General features: G+C 38.3%; 2 protein-coding genes across 2 annotated transcripts; both read left to right on the plus strand.

Moving 5' to 3' along the window:
- The first annotated feature begins 8,397 nt into the window (after nt 1-8,397).
- On the plus strand, nt 8,398-10,732 carry nppal (natriuretic peptide A-like). The gene is made up of 3 exons (XM_007574405.2): nt 8,398-9,420; nt 9,536-9,845; nt 10,527-10,732. The coding sequence occupies exons 1-2, from the start codon at nt 9,340-9,342 to the stop codon at nt 9,842-9,844; spliced, it is 390 nt and encodes a 129-aa protein (XP_007574467.1). The 5' UTR covers nt 8,398-9,339; the 3' UTR covers nt 9,845; nt 10,527-10,732.
- Nucleotides 10,733-15,047: 4,315 nt separating this feature from the next.
- On the plus strand, nt 15,048-16,607 carry nppb (natriuretic peptide B). The gene is made up of 3 exons (XM_007574437.2): nt 15,048-15,929; nt 16,010-16,295; nt 16,384-16,607. The coding sequence occupies exons 1-3, from the start codon at nt 15,789-15,791 to the stop codon at nt 16,398-16,400; spliced, it is 444 nt and encodes a 147-aa protein (XP_007574499.1). The 5' UTR covers nt 15,048-15,788; the 3' UTR covers nt 16,401-16,607.
- The last annotated feature ends 2,312 nt before the right edge of the window (nt 16,608-18,919 follow it).

The raw sequence follows: 18,919 nt of genomic DNA on the forward strand, positions 1-18,919 counted from the left end.
AGCCCAGGAGCTGGTGGGTGGGGCTGGCTGCAACAAGCTTTTCTTTTTTACAAACATGTACATGATTAATGTAAATGAATGAAATAATGTTCCACATGAACTAGATTCTTGCTCTTAATTTTTAGTTGTACACAATCTTAACCTAAAGCTAATAATATGTAATGATTATCTATTTACCCTTTGACTCGCGCACGGCGCTCAGGACATGCGCAGTGTTTGTCTCGGAGCGGGAAAAGATGCCCATCTATTCATTGGTAATAAATTTACCTACATAAATCATAAGAAAGCATATAATAACGTGTAAATTCAGCAGCTCTTCGCATTCAGAGACGGTGAGGACAACGTCCAACTTTTAGCATCACTTTGAAAGGAAGCTCAAAGAAAAGTAAGCTCCGTAGAGGTTAGCAAAGATAGCTGCACAGTTACAAATATAAAGTTAGTAAGTCACGTTATTGATTGGATTGTAACCTGTATGTTTTGCATCCAGTGAAAACAAGAATGTTGACAAATAAACTGGACAAATATGCTGACAATTTAGTGACATTTCCACAGTTGTGGTCTTGAAATAAAATGCCAAATCCTCAATGTCTGAGACCAAATGGGGCCGAGACCATAAAAAGAGGTCTCCAGACGGGTCTCATACAACACTAGTGTGTGTATGATTGTGTCTTTGTGTTGGATTATGCTGGGAAATTAAACTGTAAAATAATTCAGCTGGAGATGAAAAGAGTTTCAGGGAAACTTTTTATCTTCAAAATCAGCTTCATCTTGTGACTCTGAGCTGCTAATTAGCTCTGATGCTAACATTCAGAGGCTGATATCAGCTGGAAAAGGTACAGTCAAAGAAGAGACTGTGATAATTTTATTTTGGGCCTGGCAGCAGTTTCTAAAAGTGGATTCAGGTTGAAGGTATTGAAGGACTGGCTTGATGGGCGCAGCAGGCCGAACCGTTTCCAGCCTCTTGATGAGTGGAAATGAGCACAGCGTGTCAGTATCTGCTGCAGATGAGCCAATGGCAGCATTTCTCTCCAAAAGACTGGAGAGGATCTCTGCAAGACACGGTGAATGATTCAAACTCTCCAAAATACTTTAACACCGAACCCATAGGGGGCAGTGTAGCGCAAAGGTAAAACCTATGTCAGCCAATCAGAATCCTTCAAAACAACCACAACTTCCTGTTAGGAATTCAACATGTCGCCAGGAGGTTCATTAATAGGTTGAACTGCTTATAAATGGCATTTTAGAATGCAAAGTCAATAAAACACAATGTTGATTGGAAATCGTGTGAAAGTAAATATGTGGAAATATTGGACAAGTATATATAGATGTCTACATAACAGCATAAGCTTTTATAATTTTACATCTTAAGGCGATTTTAAAGCATTATTTTAATGTATAAAATTTACACACATGGACAAAAGTATTGGTGACCCTTTGTTAAAAATATCAGGTGTTTTGGTTTAAGGCCCTATTCCTGTGACATCGATTCCTAACTTTTATACTGCAGAAAACTAAATTTCACTCAGTAGTTTTGGTCCAGTTTCTAGTGTAAATATCTTAATACACCTGAAATAAGAGAAAAGGTTATTTTTAAGTTAGCTTTGCCTTATTTCAAGTGCACTAAGATATTTGCAATGGAAAATGAACCAAAGATACTTTGTAAGATTTTGTAAACAAGGTTTCTTTTGAGTTTTAGTTTATTTTCTGACCCTTCATATGGAATAAACATAATAAGTGCAAATGGTGTAAACAGAAAAACATGTTGTAACAGTTATAAAGGCGTGCACTGGAAAAACTTCCCCACACTGCTTTACATGTGCTTGAGCACGAAGCAGTTAGTTGTTTTCAATGTCATTAAAACCTCTTTAGAAAGCTCCCTCTCCCACTGGTGGGCTCCTGCTGCTTCCTGACACTTATTAATGTCGTTGCCTGGAGGGGCCGTGACTCCCACAGTCACTACTGCAGTCCCGGCGTGGGAACACATTACAGCCAAGCATCAGCACAAATGAGCTGCTCATGCTCACAAACATCTCCCAGTCGCACCGTTTCAGCTGATCAGACAGCAGGCTTTGTTACTGACATACTTTAATCTGCATCAGGGGAACATTGAATCATAACACGGGATAAAATGGGGAAATGTTGAACATTTAAAGCAAATTACTCCTGATCTCTGCTTTAGAGATGGTTCTGATGTGGTGCCTTAACAGTGAGCTAATTGTTAGCTGAACGCCGTAGCGTTTTCTCATTTTCAGTGCATTTAGCTTCCCTAAACCAGGGGTGTCCAAATGTGGCCCGGGGGCCATTTATGAGTGAATCTGTGTGGCCCCCCAACTACAATTCAAGAATTATGAAAATCTCGCCTGTGCATCACAGGCTTGATGCAAACCTCGTTTTTAACCAGGGTGAAATGGTCACCCTGATTAAACATAATATTTTTTATATTGTAATTTTCTCACAATAGAAAACGTTAATGCAAATATGTAAAGACTTTTACTGAAAAGTTGACTTTTATTTTATAAAAAGTTTATTTTTTATAAAATAAACTTTTATTTAATTTATTAAACTTGGCTAAACATAGCAGGTATTTTGAAAGGAATCAACTAAAATCTTTTTCTTATAAGATAATAAATGTTTTCATTCAAGCCCAAAAGAATTTGAAAACTAGAAATTTATTTTACTACAGAAAATCTGCAAAATCATTTTAAAGCTTTGGATCATTTTTTTTTCTTTTACAAAAAACAACTTTACTGCTTGATTTTAATTTTTCTATTATTTATTAAATTTTGGGGGGACATAATTGCTATTCACTTGTCGATTTTGGCCCACATGACAAAACGTTTTGTCATGTGGGCCAAACTAAACTAATATTTCCAAATACTGTCAATCAGTGTAACTGTGTCAGGTGTGATATCTGCCCATTTCCTTCTGTTGTAATCTGCTAATAGCTCATTTTTAGCATTTTTACTAACTTTTAGCACTATTTTGTAAACTTTGACATCTGTGTTGAGGTTTTGGTTATTGACTGTTAACAAGTATTTAGACGTTAATATTAACGCTTTTATTTTGAAAACTGTAACTCCAAAGTTCTGTTTCTTCTCCTCCATCGTTTGTTCCCAATAAGCTGATTTCAAACAGGAACAAAGCAGGAATAAGATAAAAACAGACAGTAGAGAACAAGACAGACATAAACAATGTCCAGGGGCTTTACACACATAAATTATAAAGTTAAAGTTAAATTGGTGCTTGAGGGTTGTAGTTTTTAAGAGCAAATATAATTTGAAGTTAGCACTTTAGCATTAGCTCCTGCTAAACATCTTGTTGATGTAGCACCTTAGCATTGATGCATCTTTTTAGGAGCTCACCACTGAATGTGTCACACAAAATAAGTGTTTACATAAACATTCACCTCTGCAGTCAGTATTTGTGTGGATCAGTCTCAGGCTGCTTAGCTGGACAGTTTTCTTCCATTCTTCTTGTTGTTCCCGCTCTGTCATGTTGGGCTTTGACTAGGCCACCCCAGAACATCCACCTTGTGTTCTTCAATCCAGTGCAGCTCTATCTGTTTGGCACACAAAGCATCCAGTGTTGTCTTGCCGGAAAGCAAATCCATGATTTAGAATGGCCTAGTAAAAGTCCAGACTGAATCCAACTGAGAACCTTTGGAAAGACATGATTGAATCTCACTGAGTTTAACCTATTTGGAAACAAAAATGGGCAAAAAGTTCAGTCTCTAGATGTGGAAACTAAAAGAATAGAAAAAAATAACTTGCTGTCTTATGAGAAAGCTGATTAAAATTCAGTCCAATTAAAAAAATACAAATCCAAAAAGGAAATGAAATGTAACTCGTATTAATTCAAATTCTTCCAAGAGTTATTGTAGATAGTGATGGCTGTTGGCAGAGCTCTTGTAGCTGTCTGTATTACAGTGACTTTGAAGAAGCCTCTGACTGAAGACACACTGTCAGCTGTCCAAGACAAGGACACCTGTTTTAGGTTGTCCAATAAAACAATATTCCTCTGGAAAGGCAGGAATTCAAATTTGAAAAAGAAAGTACAGTCACTCCAACATGCAGCGCAATTCTAGAATGGATGCTTACATGAAATAAACTAAACATCTGTCATTAGGTCAAATAAATACATCTGTACCTGGGTTCCGGTTTATTACCAACATAAACAAGATTCCTGGAAAGGACGAAATGATTTATTGACCTGCTTTCAGGAGGTATTTGTCCTTGATCCTCACCTTCTGCTTACAAATTAACCAGCTTATGGCTGCCGTAACACCACTAAACAAACATACAAAACACTGATTTCTATTTAGAGTTTAACAGTTTATTGACCGAGAGGAAAGGAAAGTGAGTAATTGAGCCTAATCACTGCAGAGCTGCAGCCAGCATGCCGTCCGGCCTTGTGACAGTTTCATTATCAGGGCTGATATGCAACACAAGAGTCGTTTCCCCCAATGATGGCCCTGCCTTCCACACCTCAGGACAAGTGAGTGTGGCTGACATGACTGTGGCGAGGCAGCGACAGAGAGGACAGATCATTTGGCCACAGTGGTTGGGTGTGGCAGCCAATCATGGCGAAGCGCTCAACTCCTGCCCCGGCGGCTCAAACCTGACAGAAAATTTACTTTATAACGGCCTTTTTTTGTTTGATTTACTGTTGGGTTGCAGTTTTATTCAACCTTCAAGCTTCTTCTTCCCAGTGGGAGAAAACCCAGAGGAACCAAACTTGCTGGAGGGAATGTTTGTCCTGTTCTGGTTTGGGTGCAGCTTTGCAGTGGGGCAGTCATGAAAGCTGTTGTTTTCATGGAGCTTTGTGCATGAAGGGTGATGGAAAGGTTCTCTCTGGGTACTCCAGGTTCCTCCCAAAGTCCAAAAGAATACAAGCCGATGTGACTGGCAGACATTTTGGGAGTCGGGCCTCAAGCGGAAAAAAATGGGGAACCTTTGTAGCCAGCAGACTGTTGATTGGACCTCCTGCACAATTTGCATTCACTCACAGGAAAATAAATACCTGTCTCTGGTTCTATGTTTGAAAGACACAAACCTTTATGTGTCAGTGATACCTACGAAGCAGCTGGGCCTGGTGGGTCCAGGAACATCAACTCCAAACAAAAATGCATTTTTAAGTGCTGTAAAGAAAACAGAATGACATCCAGACCTATGATGGTGTTGGTGGCCCATGTGGTGTTTATAGGCACCAACTACAAACCACTATTTGAACCATCGTGAATAAAAAAAAGAAATCAGTTCAACAGTACTGAGACCACATGCTGCTCATTTCAGCCAAGCAGATTTCTGTAATGAGGAACCCATGTTCCAATTATGGACTTTAGCTGAGGGGAAAAGGTGTGTGTGTGTGTGTGTGTGTGTGTGTGTGTGTGTGTGTGTGTGTGTGTAACAGAGGGGGAACTGCAGATGATTTACCTGAGTAATAGTTATGAGGTTTAAATGTCGGTTTATCAAACTAAAAACGTCAGATGGGGGCGTCTGGTATTTTGTTGGTTCTGGTTGGCGTCTGGTATGGAGTTGGAGGTCAGGTGGTATTTTGGTTCTCTGGGGGTCGTCAGGATGTTTGGTTCCTGGTTTCGCCGCCTGGTCTGTCTGGCTAGTGGAGTCTCTGGGTTCTGGCTGGGAGCGGTCCGCAGTGTGACTGTGGGCTCACTGACATTTGGGCTGGTTGGGCAGTGACAGTGGACCTGGGCTTGGTGTTGGTTCTCCCTGAGCTGACTTTGCAGTGAAGGTGATGCAGCCTAAACCTTACTGACATATCCTGGTTAGATAACACACCAAGGCTGTTTACATTATTACCGGAAGCCAACTGACTGAGAATGGACCTCTGTGGTACTCCACAAGTAACGCCAGAGCAGGAAGAAGACCATCTCTACCAACAGCTACCTCATGTTTCACTGCACTCTGAATCTTTCATTGCCAGGAAGGTGCACCACTGTTCCATGCTTTCTTTGTGGATATTGTCTCCTTCTGTGGGTCAGTGGAATCCCAAAGCCTGAGAAATGTCAGGAATGGGGAGGAAATGGAGGAAGATCTTCTGTAGTAATCCCTAAAAGGAGCAGCTGAAAGGAAGAATCTAGCTTACTGTAATAGGTCACTGACCTGACGCTGACTCATTGCGACACATTGCTGCTCTATGGTAATGTGTCACATATTCACTCCGGTGACAAAGATGCACTTGGCAACGATCCAATCATGACTATGAAACATTGCTGGACAGTTTCAGATTAGAGTCCAGGGACTGTACTCTATGAGGTTGGAATAATACAAACAGGAAACAAGGAAACAATGAGCCGATTCATCCCAGCACTTCCTCCTTTCAGCAGATTATCTCCTCAAAATGTGGAAAGCAGGACAGGCAGCTCTGAGGCGTCTCATGAAACTCAGTACGTTTTGTACATCTAAGTGTTTATCAGTGTTTCTGTGCCACAGCCATCCATCAAGAAACAATTCAACATGTAACTGCACTTGGGATCATGCCGTAATTGTTTTCATTCTTGTTGGGTGAAAACTGCAGGCCAAACTGAAATGTCACATTTTGACCTTGCTTTTAAAACAGACGAATGTTTCTCCATGAAACCCAGCTGAACAAGACAATCAGCAATATTCTTACAAATTTAAAATTTGGAACAATTTCGTCTATATTCTACTCAAATCTTAGGTTATCCCTTAAGTTTTCTGGATGTCTGGAGAATGTCATAAAGGCACAATTCATAATTCTTAAGCTGAATGCATGAAGAATCATAAGCTTTGACAGAAATGTACCTGCATTTTCCCCAAAGATCTATCAGTGTAGCTTGGTCTAAACAGAAAATGAAGTGAAAGGTTTTCCATATCTGTAGATTTTAAAGGCCTCCAGAAAAGCCAGTGTACCACTGATCTGGTCCACTTTAAGCTGAAGTGGACCAGATCAGTCTGGTCAAAAATGATCAGTTTACCTTTTGACTGGCAGGCTCAGGCCTCCAGAAGACGTCTGGTGCAAAGATCTGGCTAAGGTTTCCATGTTGTAACTTCTTTCTTTGTTGGCTGAAAAGACGTGCTTGTAAATTTTTCATGAGCCTCCACTGTCGCACAGTTTACTCATTTCCGCGTCTAGGTAATGATTGGCAAACATTTTCCAAAAATAGAATGAGTCTAAGTTTAGAAAGAGAAGATTAGAGGACAGTCTGGTGCCATGCTGGAGCAACAGGCAGGTTATCTTCACCTTTATCTTGCAGGCGAAGATAAAGTGAAACATGAGTCTGAGCTGTAATCTTTATCTCTCAACTCTGAATTCAATGGATGAAGCCTGAAATCTCAGACTGTGCAAATAACTGTGCATGTACATTTGCACATGTAGAGGTCATGTGTGAAGAGAGAACAATGGAAATCTCACAATATGACAGTAAATTTACTAAGCTGCATTAATGCAATGAAGAACAAATACAGCAGTGTACTTGGATGCCTAAAAAACTAAAGACAACAAAAAGCAGAAAAACAATTTAACCATTTAATATTTATATGACGGATGATTTATTTATATATCTTTCAAAGCATTTCAGAAAACTTGCAAAAGGTTGTCAAGATTGGAGTCGAAACCTTGCAGCACCAATGCCATGTAAGTTCCCTATGGACCAGCGCCAGTGGTCACTGGACCAACCTGCTGGAAAGAGACTCCAGGAGATTCCAGGAACAACCTCAGAGATCTTTGTTCTGGAAAACACAGTTCTAGGAAAAGCTGAGAAACGGCACAGAATTATTTCACACACACACAGTTTTATTTTTAGATTGTGGCCCTGATGCCAACTAATCTCTTGACCATTGGTCCCATATTGCCCATGGACGCCTCGCGCCGTGACATCACGAGAGCAAGATCCCGCCCATCGCCCTGTGGAGGGAAAACAGCTGCTCACCGACGATGACTAGCATTAGCTTTCATGTTATCAACATAACACGCCAAATCTTAAATGTACACCTTGATGTATAAAAGAAAAAGGGACGCAGTGCTTTGCTACCATTTGTCAAAACTAGAACAACTAGATAACAAGGTCAGGAAAAAGTTTTAATTTAGAAAAAATGACAAGCAAGAGGGAACTAGGTCAGTTATGCTAGCTTGACTTTGACAACCACAACATTTAGATGTGCTGCAGAATTTAGTGTTTCGGTTCAATTAAAAAATAATTAAAAAAGACGACCTAAACACCAACTGTGACAGATCAGCAGAGCAGGTGTTTAAATTAACCAACCACTGCAGAGATCACTTCTTAATCTTAAACCGTTTACTGTAGAACAGCGATGCATTCTGGGTACAGGATAAACATCGTTGGCTGCATCCGGGGATCAATGGAGGAAAAAGAGAGAGGAAATGCAAGTGCTTTGTAAACAGTCTTCAAAATAAGAGCATGAATATAAACAACTAACTACTTAAAGAATTTAAGTAGAAAACCAAAACTTCAACAAAGATATCAAACATTTTTCAACTGAAATTTAACAAAACAGCCACTTAAATGAGAGCTTTATGATTTATCTGAAAAAATTAATTTGGAGGAAGCTAAGTGAGCTAAATGTTTTCAAAGTTAGCTGAAGCGCTGGATGAAAAATTAGCTGATTAGCATAAGTGTGCCCTCCACTTTATTGTGTTGTTTACTTAAGTTTAGTTCTTTCTTGAAGTTTGCCCACCTTCTATATAATTAGGCAACATATTCTGATAATGATGTTGCATTACAAGGAAAGAAAAAAGTTAAAAATGTCCATTTTAATTATAAAATTTTGTGACTATTTATGCAACCCATGTTTAGCTGTTTATTTGTAATAAAAATGTGAGCCAGCTGGTATAGCTGCATGCATTATGTGGAAATTAATCTCTGAACAGTTGAACACAAACAGGAGGTACTCCACTAAAAATATAACAAACAAAGCCTCCATAGTTTGAACCCTCCTCAGAGGAACGTTTTATCAGATAAAGTTTAGATTTAACCGAAACAGCAGAAAGAGGCGCAGACAAACTAATAACATGTGACAGTGGGATCTTCATCTCTAGAGTCCAGTTTAAGTTCAGCAGCTAATGTGAAGCTGTGACCCTCACAGAGTTGAGAGCCAGAGTCTTCAGTCACGTTGTGGCAGCTTCAGAGAGACCGAACACCTCCGAGAGTCAGGTTAGGCTCCACTCCAGCAGGCAGCACCATTAGTCACACCTCATTAATTTTCCTCCGGATCGCATGGTGACGAAATCAGGTCGGTATAAAGGCGGCACCTGCAGCGCCGGAGACCCAGAGGAGAGCGGCAGCAGCAACGAGAGTCATCACAGAGAGGAACGACTGGAAACCGCCACAGAAAGAAGAAAATGCTGCCAAATTTCTCCGTTTGCTGTTTTTCTCTGCTGTTCATTAATTTCATAGGAGCTAAACCCATTTCTGACATACAGGTAGGTTCACCTGAGTGGATATCATTCCACCGACGTGTCCAACAAATTAAATCAGTGCTGCTGACGTGTTTGCATGCAGAAACCAGTCATTTTAAGGATGTTTCCTTTTTCCCAGAGTTTGCAGCAGCTTTTGGAGACTGAAATCAGCAACTTTCCCTTCTCCTCTGAGGAGGCGCAGGTGGAGGAGAGCGACTTCGGCTCAGACAGGTCTGTGCTTGGCGCTGCGGGGCGGCGGGAGCCCTGGAGCGCCGCCGACAGCCGCAGCTCCGCGCCGCTGGCCAAAGACAACGCGCTGGCGCGTTTCCTCAAAGACATCATGACCACCTCCAAGCGTTCGTGGAGCCGATACAAGAAAGGCGGCCTGAGGAGCTGCTTCGGGGTCCGGCTGGAGCGGATCGGCTCCTTCAGCGGACTGGGCTGCTGAGGTACCAAACTGGCATGAAATTTCTTTCATCTTTTTAAAAAATATCACATCATATATCCTGCAGTTTCAGTTTCAAAATGCATCATAATTGTATTACAATATAGTAGGTCTGTCACTATAACGACATTCTGCTGAAAGATAAATTGTCCGAGAAGTTATTCTGATAAACGACAATATTGTTGTTTTCAGACCATTTAATGCTGCCATAATAACACAAGAGCAGAAGGTCAAAGGTCAATAAACTTTAAATTCTAGTGAACATTTAACACTGGAAGACATTTTACATATACAAAATAAATGAAACAACAAATAAAATGAATTATGAAGTTTCTGCAAACTAAACTGTCCTTCAAAAACAGCTGGATGAGACTAAAACACCAGACTGAAGACTTTAATTAAACAGCCTTTGGTAGAAAGAGAGAAAAACTATAAATTATGCAAATGGAAATTATTGAATTTGTTTTAATTGATCAAGCAATTAACTGATTTATAACATAATATATTACAGTTTGTTTTTAACGTTCTCCATTCAGCATATATTTATAGTTTTATTCAATCCTGCAAAGAACAAGGATTCAAGCATGGCTGTTTTTTTATTTCAGCGTCTTTTGTGTTTGGAAAAGAGAAATGTGACGGTTTGTTTGTGTCCTGGTATAAAAACGTTCTGTTTTTGTGTCGGCAGGTCCGTTCTCCCAGATGTTCCTGAGACGAGCGCCGCAGCAGTTACTGCTCTCACCCACAACACAGATTTACTCCCTTTCATTGTGTTTTAAAATGAAGGCTGCTGAATTCTAATTTATTGTTTGTGTATTTATTATTTATCTTTCTATTGGATAAAGTCAAGTTGCCTTGTGATATTCTGTATTGCAGTAAAATAATTATTTTGCATATAAAGTTGATTGATTGGTTTATTTGTGGGGACAGCTATATGCAGGACTCAGCACAAATAAAAAGTTTTAATTAGATTTATTTTAATAATCATCAGATCTTATTAACTCATCTGGAGCTGAGGGGACTCTGACCACACTGACAACATAAACTAGACCTGATCACTGTTTATTTTCCTTCAGTTACTAACGTGACAAACTGAAATATAACAACAATAAACACTCTGTTTAGTTGGTACAGGTGTTGATAACTTCTCTCATAGTTTCTATTTTTGATCAGATTCATTAAAAAAGAACAAATAACTGTAAAAATTAAAATCAACACCCAGTCTGATCTGACAAAAACTAAATATTTAGATCCAAAGTATTTAGCTTCTTATTTACGTTTTAGCTAAATATTTAATTACAAACTAAATATGTGGCTTGCAAATGAAATATTTAGTTTGAAACATATTCTTAAAGTATTGAATAGCATAATAAAAACTTGAAAACTAAACAGAGGTTTCACAGGTTTTCATAAATTATTTCACAAGCATCAACTCGTTAATGTTAGAAAAAAAAGCATTAAATATTATATTAGTTGTTTGTTTACTAAAAAACTTCCAGATAACAGTTCAAGTTTAAACAGTTTGTTGTTTAAAATAATTTTACAACTTGGTTGATGACTGAGCTTTCTGCGGTCTGTGACCCGCAACTGTTAGCCGACTGCAGTGAAGATCATTTCGACATGCAACATCACATTTTGAAAATGCAACCAGGAAGAGGGTTAAAGTGTGAACCATTCCACATTAACCCTGAATTTCCCACTCATCATGAAGAAGTAACTGAAGTAGTGGTTGAACATTGATCTGAACAGACGTCACAAAATAAAATGAGCTGCTGCAAATGAATGGTTGGAGTAAATCTGTGCAGCGTTTAGAGGTGGTTGGATGTTTACATACAGACAAAAAAATGTATAAATCCAGAGGAATATTTGGAAACAGAAAGTGTATGAACCTTACAGAGAAAACATGTTCGCAAAAGACCTGGGAACATTTCTGTGAGAAATGTGAAAAAATGGTGGATGTGTCCTTTTATTTGGTGTATGTAAATATTTGGTTTACAACGTTTTATAAAGTTTACACTGGAACATGAAAAAGGATCCAAACAGATGTGCAATTATACAACCGTACATCTTTGAAAAGCAGAAGTGGAATCTCCTGCACAATCAATAAGAATGCAGAAAGTGGTTTCTGGATGGTAAATAAACAATAAAATTCTTGTCTTTTCCAGCAGCCATTGTACAGAACATGCAGCAGGAAAAACAGCTGACCAAACAGGCTAGAGTTCCCCAGGGGTTGCTAGGTAATGAGCTGGACTTTGCTGGGGTTGCTAGGTAACTGGCGATTTCTGCTGATTTGTGACGTTACATTCAGAAGGTTTTTGAAACGACTCATTTCCAGACATCAAAAAACATCTGGGTGGGTTGTTTTAAAATCTTGGCTGTTTTTAGAAGCAGTAGAAACTCAAATGGAAGTACAAAAAAATGGCAAAATTCTCATTTTTAATAATTATACATCCAAATCCGTGAATCCACACTGAAGATAAATGCTAATCTTCCAAGGAGGGAACATCTGAGCAACTTCGCTACAAAGTCAGATCAATGCTGAACAAAGCAAGACTTCTTGAACAAAGTCTCTTGGAAAAATGAGACCAGAATAAAGTTGCTTAATGCCAATGCATGACTCCATTTTAAGAAAAAACTCAACAAAGCACATCAGCACAAACACTTCCTAACAGGTGTGAAGCACGGAAGTGGAGGGTTGATGATATGGTGTGGCTATGCAGCCAAAGAACCTGAGATATTGCAGTCAATGAGTCTGCATACCAAAATACTCTAGCATCAAATGTGAAGCCACCAGTCCAACAGCTGAAGCTTGGCTCCAAACTGGTTCCGAACCAGAACACAACAACAAAACTACAATAGGATCTCAAAAAGAAAACGATGGCCTAGTCAAAGTCCAGACATCAACCAAATTAAAATTTTGTGGTGGGACTTTCAGAGAAGTATGCTTCCACTCTAAACCTCGATGAACTGAAGAAATGTTGGAAAGAAGAATCCAGATTCAGACAGTCAGAAAACAACAACCGCCAACTTTACTGACATTTCTGGGTTGTTTTTGCTCTTTGCTCATAGTAAACACCTTAATATTTTACTAGATCCTGATGCATACGACCTAGAAGTAGAAGTGGGGTGTACTTTCTATACACAATGATAGTTTTGTTTTCGGTTATCGTTGTTCGAATCCTTCTGGATTATTATTACAGATAAATCCTCAGAAACAATTTTGTTCTTACTGTGGTCACCAAACATGACAGAGGTCTGTTTTGCTGTGTCATTGCTGGTTAATATGTGCCTGCAGTCATGAGTCCATGTGCGCAGGAAAAGTACCTGTTTGGTGAATCTGTTACCAAAACATAGACGATGACGTGTGGCCAAGGCAAAGGGACAAGCATGGACTAAAACAGGGCTGTGAACCACAACTTTAGCCTCTAACAATGTGTGCTCCTCTTAAAAAAGGTTTTCATTTTTAAGTAGCATTTAAAATAGTCTAAGAAACCAAATCTGGATTTACTTGCTTTTTAGTGTAGTTCTTCAGGACGTTTCACTGATTTACCGTCAGTCAGGTGGCCATGATCAAGACTGACACCGTGCCGTTTCTGACAGACCGAAAAAGAAAACAGCTATGCAATAAACTATTTTAATTAAAAGGGTCAAATTTTGTAAACAATGGTACATTCAAAATGTAAACGGATCTTTTTCTTATTGAAAGATTGAGGAAAAATTGAGAAAAATAAAAAAACAGGAAAACGTCTCTTCTGAGCAATAAAAGCAGGATTTGGTTCACAATTTCTCTGAAAACGCGTGTTACATTCAACCAAGTTGAATAAATTAAAGTAGATTTGGCTTCACCCAAGTTTCACCAAAGTCTGATTTTGCGTAGAAATGGGATTGTTTTATTGTCTCTAGATTTGATTACAATTTTTGTTGCCACAATTCAATTCAAAATCGATGTTTGCTTCAAAACGATTATTCATTATGATTCCTACTTCAATCGATATGTGTGCAAAGGAATCTCACGATCTACTCCAGTCTGTTTTGCGAGGCAGAATTGAGGTGTCCTTTAATTAATTCAGTTTTAAATATTAATCCATGTTTAGCTTCATCTACTCTCCCAGTCCGGACAGCGCTCTGGACCGGCGGAGTACCTCATTAAAAGCTCCGTTGTGGCTTTGCTCCAAGTATTTGCGGTGTTCCGTTAATGCTCCATCTTGAACCCGGTGAAACTCGGAAAGCTCCGTCTTTCAAGCACTTCCTTAAAAAAACAAACAAAAAAAAACAAAATGAGTCCAAATGTTTTCCCTGAACGAGAGAGGACAGGTTAAATCGCTCTCGTTCTTCTTCTTGTTTTCTGTAATGGCGGATTGTAAACAACTTCAAGCTGAATACCGCCACCTACCGTTCAGCCTGGGAAGCTACAAAATGGAGGCCGAGACACCGTCTTCGATTAATCCAGATCGACAAAAACGACAATGTGCCTTTAATAACTGCATAATTGTTACGTTTCCCGTTTTATTTGTAGAATATTGTTTATGTTCGTGCTGATGTCAGTTTGTGAATTTTATTTTGTGTTTGTAACCAAAGATAAATAAGCATTTTTTTTTTATTTGGGGACATTTCAATCGTTTCTGAATCATATCAAATGAGAATTGGGATTTTTTTTTTTGAGACACCCCTCGTTTGAGCAAAAGTCACGGGATGAATCTATTTACTATAAAAAAAAACTGAAATGCAAAAAGTGTATAGTAATTAAAAAACAAATACTTTGTGTTGTATCTTACACTTTCTATTGTAGGAAATTATTAATTTAATTTTCAGTTACTCCTTCAAACTGTGTAATTAAGGACAGAAATGTTATTACATTGTATATTTTTGATATATGAAATTCCTTGTTAAAATATTTATGGAAAAACAACGTAGCAGATGAGTCTATTTTAGGGCTGCTGCGCTAAATAGGAAACTCATGACCACATGGGTTCTGGTCTAAATTTAGCTCTTTGATAAAACAGTTCAAGTTCTACAGGTAAAACATGCATACCTATCATACCAAACGTTCCTGTGTTGTTTTCTACTCTGATCTAATAATCAAAACATAGCAAAAAGTAATAATAAATAGTGACTTTCACTGCATAAACACTATCATTTGGCTTATTTTGAAGCATTTTTATCGAGTTATCAGCACTGAGAGGAAAAATGTTTTTTTTTGCTTCTGAACACTGAAAAAAATACAAAATCTTACCAAGTAGTTTTGATCTAGTTTTTAGTGAAAATATCTTAGAATAGAAATAAGACAACACTAACACAGAAGTAACTTAACATGTTATAAGTAGCACTTATAACATGGGGAAAATGTCTTATGAAATAATCTGCCAATGGAACAAATATTTTTTTCCAATTGTTTTAAGTAATTTAAGGAATTACTTAAAACAAGTTACAATACCTCACTTAAAAGTTACTTGTAAGTTAGTTTTGTCTCATCTCAAGTGTATTAAGCTATTTGCATCAGAAACTAGACCCAAAATACTTGGTAAGGTTTTGTTTTATTGCAGTGAAGGAAATGAGGTCATAGTCTGAACCCCAGAAAAAAATGTGCTTATCTCCATTTGGTGACCAACATGTTGTTTTACCATGTAGACGCCTCGATTTAGCAACTCTGTCATTATTTTACAACTTCCTGTAGCCTAGTGACAACATCTGAGTCCTGAGTGGACGGTGGGTTGGACCTTTTCCTGAAACTAAGTAGGATATGGAAGCAGCAGCTGTCAGATATCACAGATATGCTACTTAATAAGGAGCAGTTTCCGACAGCTTCCGTTATCAGAATTAGGTGTGAAGAATGCATAAAGCCGGAGTTCAAATTCCCAGCATTCCTCGGCGTCAGGCTCAAGTATAAAGGAGCAGCTGGTGGAGCCCAGCATCCGAACAGCAGCCGAGTCAAAGGCCAACGAGTGGAGATATGAACGGCAGCATCTCTCAGAGAAATATGTTTCTATCTTCCATTCCTCTCTGCGGTCTGCTCCTCATCTTCAACCTGGAGCCAAGCAGCACTTACCCCGTCAGCACCGGCTTCACTGACACCGATATGGACATCCTGAAGGTGAGCATCCAGCGACCCAATTCAGAAAGTCATAAAACTAGAGAGGATTAGGCTTCTAAGGTTAATGCTGGTTGTTTCAGGTGCTGCTTCAGAAACTGGAGGAGTCGGTTTCAGAGCAGACTGCGGTGGACGAAGGAGTCACTGAGGAGGACGGCCGCGCTAACAGGATGAACATGGAGGACACGTCCAGCGAGCGGCAGCCTCAAACCGACCTGGATGAGGAGCAAATCAGAGAATTCCTCTCCGCCAAGAACCTGAAGAGCGTCCGCAACGACTCGTCCAAGAGGTCTTCCGGCTGCTTCGGGCGCCGCATGGACAGGATAGGCTCCATGAGCTCCCTGGGCTGCAACACGATTGGCAGATACAGTGAGTTTCACTGCAGAAAACCGCAGGAACACACTGCTCCTCATTCACACTGAATCCGTTTCTGAATCCGTTTTCTTCTTCTCTCCAGATCCAAAGCAAAGGTGAAGTCTTACCGTCCAACTGATGCTGCTCCAAAGTCTGTACCAAAACCTGTTTCCTTTTAAATGTTATTTATTGAATAATATTTACTGTTTATTTCTCTTGCCAATATTTAAAGAGTATTTATTGAAAATAGATGTGATGTTGTTCCTTCTGTACTGTTGAATGTCTAATAAATGTTTACATCATCAGAAATGTGTTAGTGTTGTCAAAGCGTCACAAGGTTTCAATTCAATTCAAAGATACTTTATTGACTCAAAAGGAAATTAAATGTTGTAACTCATTAAGGTTGGCAAGAAAGGTCTCCTGTAGCAGTCAGTATTACAGCAAATTTGAAAAAAGCCTCTGATTGAAGACACTTTTTATTTCCCCCACACAGTCTCACCTAATCTCAGGGTGTCCAAAGTGTGGCACGGGGGCCATTTGTGGTCCTTGAAATGTTTTTATTCGGCCCCTGACAACAAGTCAAGAATGGTTACAATTTGGCAAATAAAATAGTAAACGACTGATAACACAAAAATCTGGAATTGACTGTTTTTCTTTTAATAAGGCAACAGATTTCTTGTGTAGGTAAAATAAGGAAAAAAAATATAAAACAAATTTATATTTTCAATTTAATTGATTGTGTAGCCCAGAATTTTTTATTTATCTTCAGCATAAAGCATGCATTTAGTTGGAAATAGTAAATGTAATATTAATGCTTCACTGAACCTAAATAAGGATTTTTTACACTATTAGAACTTCCTGAAGCCGTTTCAGCACCATGGAGAGCAAACAGAGGAGCTGCAACACCGTGCAGACAGTAAAACTGAAACTTTTCTGTTAAAAATGATCTACAGTCCAACAAAAACTACTAAACACAAGAAAAGAGTTACTGAATCTCCAAAAAAACCTCTGGATTAAAACTTTTTCTCACATGGCCCAAAATGATCAAATAAAATAGTTTTTTCCTCCTCAATAATAAACTAAGCTGCAGGACTTGACTTAGACAAATAGAGGAGTTTAAATTTGTGTTGAAACTTATTGTAGATCCCAAATTTAAAAAGTTTTTTTTAGTTTGCCTTGTTAAAAGAAAGACGACCAGTTTTCAGATTTATTAAGTTCTCGACTGAAATTAAAAGATTTGGACAATTCTGAGCAATAAAAACAGGATTTAGGTGACGCTTTGTTTAAAAATGCTTCCTGTGTTTAGTAAAGTTCAGAAAATTCATTAAAACCAACTTTGAAAGCAGCAAAGTTTTCTTTTGAGAAAACACAATGCAGACATGGAAACCAAAACAAACAGTATTTACTATTGTAAAAATAGTTTTAATCTCTGATTATTTTTGCTCTAACATAAATTAAATTAAAACTTGCACTTATGCAAATGTTATTCTACTAAATCTAATATAAAACATGTTTTATTTTGCATTTTTGCAAGTGCTGTGCTGCAGATATTGTAATCATCATCCGAAAATGATGAAAATACATTTTACTTCTTTGAATAATCTGGTTCAGTCAAAGTTTTCCAAGTTATGGTAGTTCGGGGAATTATATGTAGGTTTCCTGTACAGTAACATTTAAAAGGGCTCAGATTCTGTTTGGGTGAAAAAAATAGAAAAGATTTGTAATGAAAACTATTTTGTTTTGAAAACGACGCAATCTGACCACAGTAAATTTATCTAACAATTATCTCATGGTACTGATGGTAAACTTGGGTCAAAATGAAAGGAATCCTCTAAAAATGTTTGTAAAACACAATTTAAAATGATGTATTTAATTAAATGTTATTTCTGATTGGCTGCTAGTCAAATTCATCTCACTGCTTTTCTACTTAAGTTAGAAACTGCTGCAAAAAACATACAAATGGTGGAAATAAGATAAAATTTCATGTGATTAATGTAAAAGATAATATTTTCTCATAATCAAAACAGTGGATTATGTTGAAAATGTGTTTTACCTTGTAATAAAGTCATAATATATTAAAATAAAATAAAACTCATTACCATCTTAAATCAGAAGACATCAGGTTAGCATTAATGCTAAAAGAATGTAATAATTATTGAACAGTGAATGAAAACATTCTAAAAGGTGATGTTTGCAAAGGTCAGAGGTCAAGGCTGTTTGGGAAGCTGCTTTATAAGACGTCGTCCTGCAGAACAATGAGGAGACAGATTTGTTTTTCTTTCCAGTGTTGTAAGCGATGGTCCTCAAGGTGTGAGTCTTCAAGATTAATTAATTTCTGATTGATAAATTGAATCCTGTCCCTTTAAGGCTGCAGGTTTAACCTAATATGGAGTTTTGATGCTCAGAAGAGCAAAAAGTGTTAAATATTTTCACTGAGTGCTGCTTTGAAAATAAACCACGCCTGAGCGCAGGGAGCCAAACTGGACTCCTGAAGTCATCCCACTGATTGGTGCTCACACACACACACACACACACACACACACACACACACACACACACACACACCTCTCCACACACACACACACATCTGACTTGCTGCTTTATCAAGCAGAGGTGCCAGAATGCTCTTGACTTGATCT

This window comes from Poecilia formosa, unplaced genomic scaffold, assembly GCF_000485575.1.
Source record: "Poecilia formosa unplaced genomic scaffold, Poecilia_formosa-5.1.2 Scaffold351, whole genome shotgun sequence".
NCBI classification, from domain to species: domain Eukaryota; kingdom Metazoa; phylum Chordata; class Actinopteri; order Cyprinodontiformes; family Poeciliidae; genus Poecilia; species Poecilia formosa.

What these genes read in the sequence shown, in the direction of transcription:
- nppal (XM_007574405.2), top strand. Translation starts at nt 9,340, where the DNA reads ATGCTGCCAAATTTCTCCGTTTGCTGTTTTTCTCTGCTGTTCATTAAT. An exon ending in AACCCATTTCTGACATACAG is followed by an intron (nt 9,421 to 9,535) that starts GTAGGTTCACCT and finishes CCTTTTTCCCAG; the next exon opens with AGTTTGCAGCAGCTTTTGGA.
- nppb (XM_007574437.2), top strand. Translation starts at nt 15,789, where the DNA reads ATGAACGGCAGCATCTCTCAGAGAAATATGTTTCTATCTTCCATTCCT. An exon ending in CCGATATGGACATCCTGAAG is followed by an intron (nt 15,930 to 16,009) that starts GTGAGCATCCAG and finishes TGGTTGTTTCAG; the next exon opens with GTGCTGCTTCAGAAACTGGA.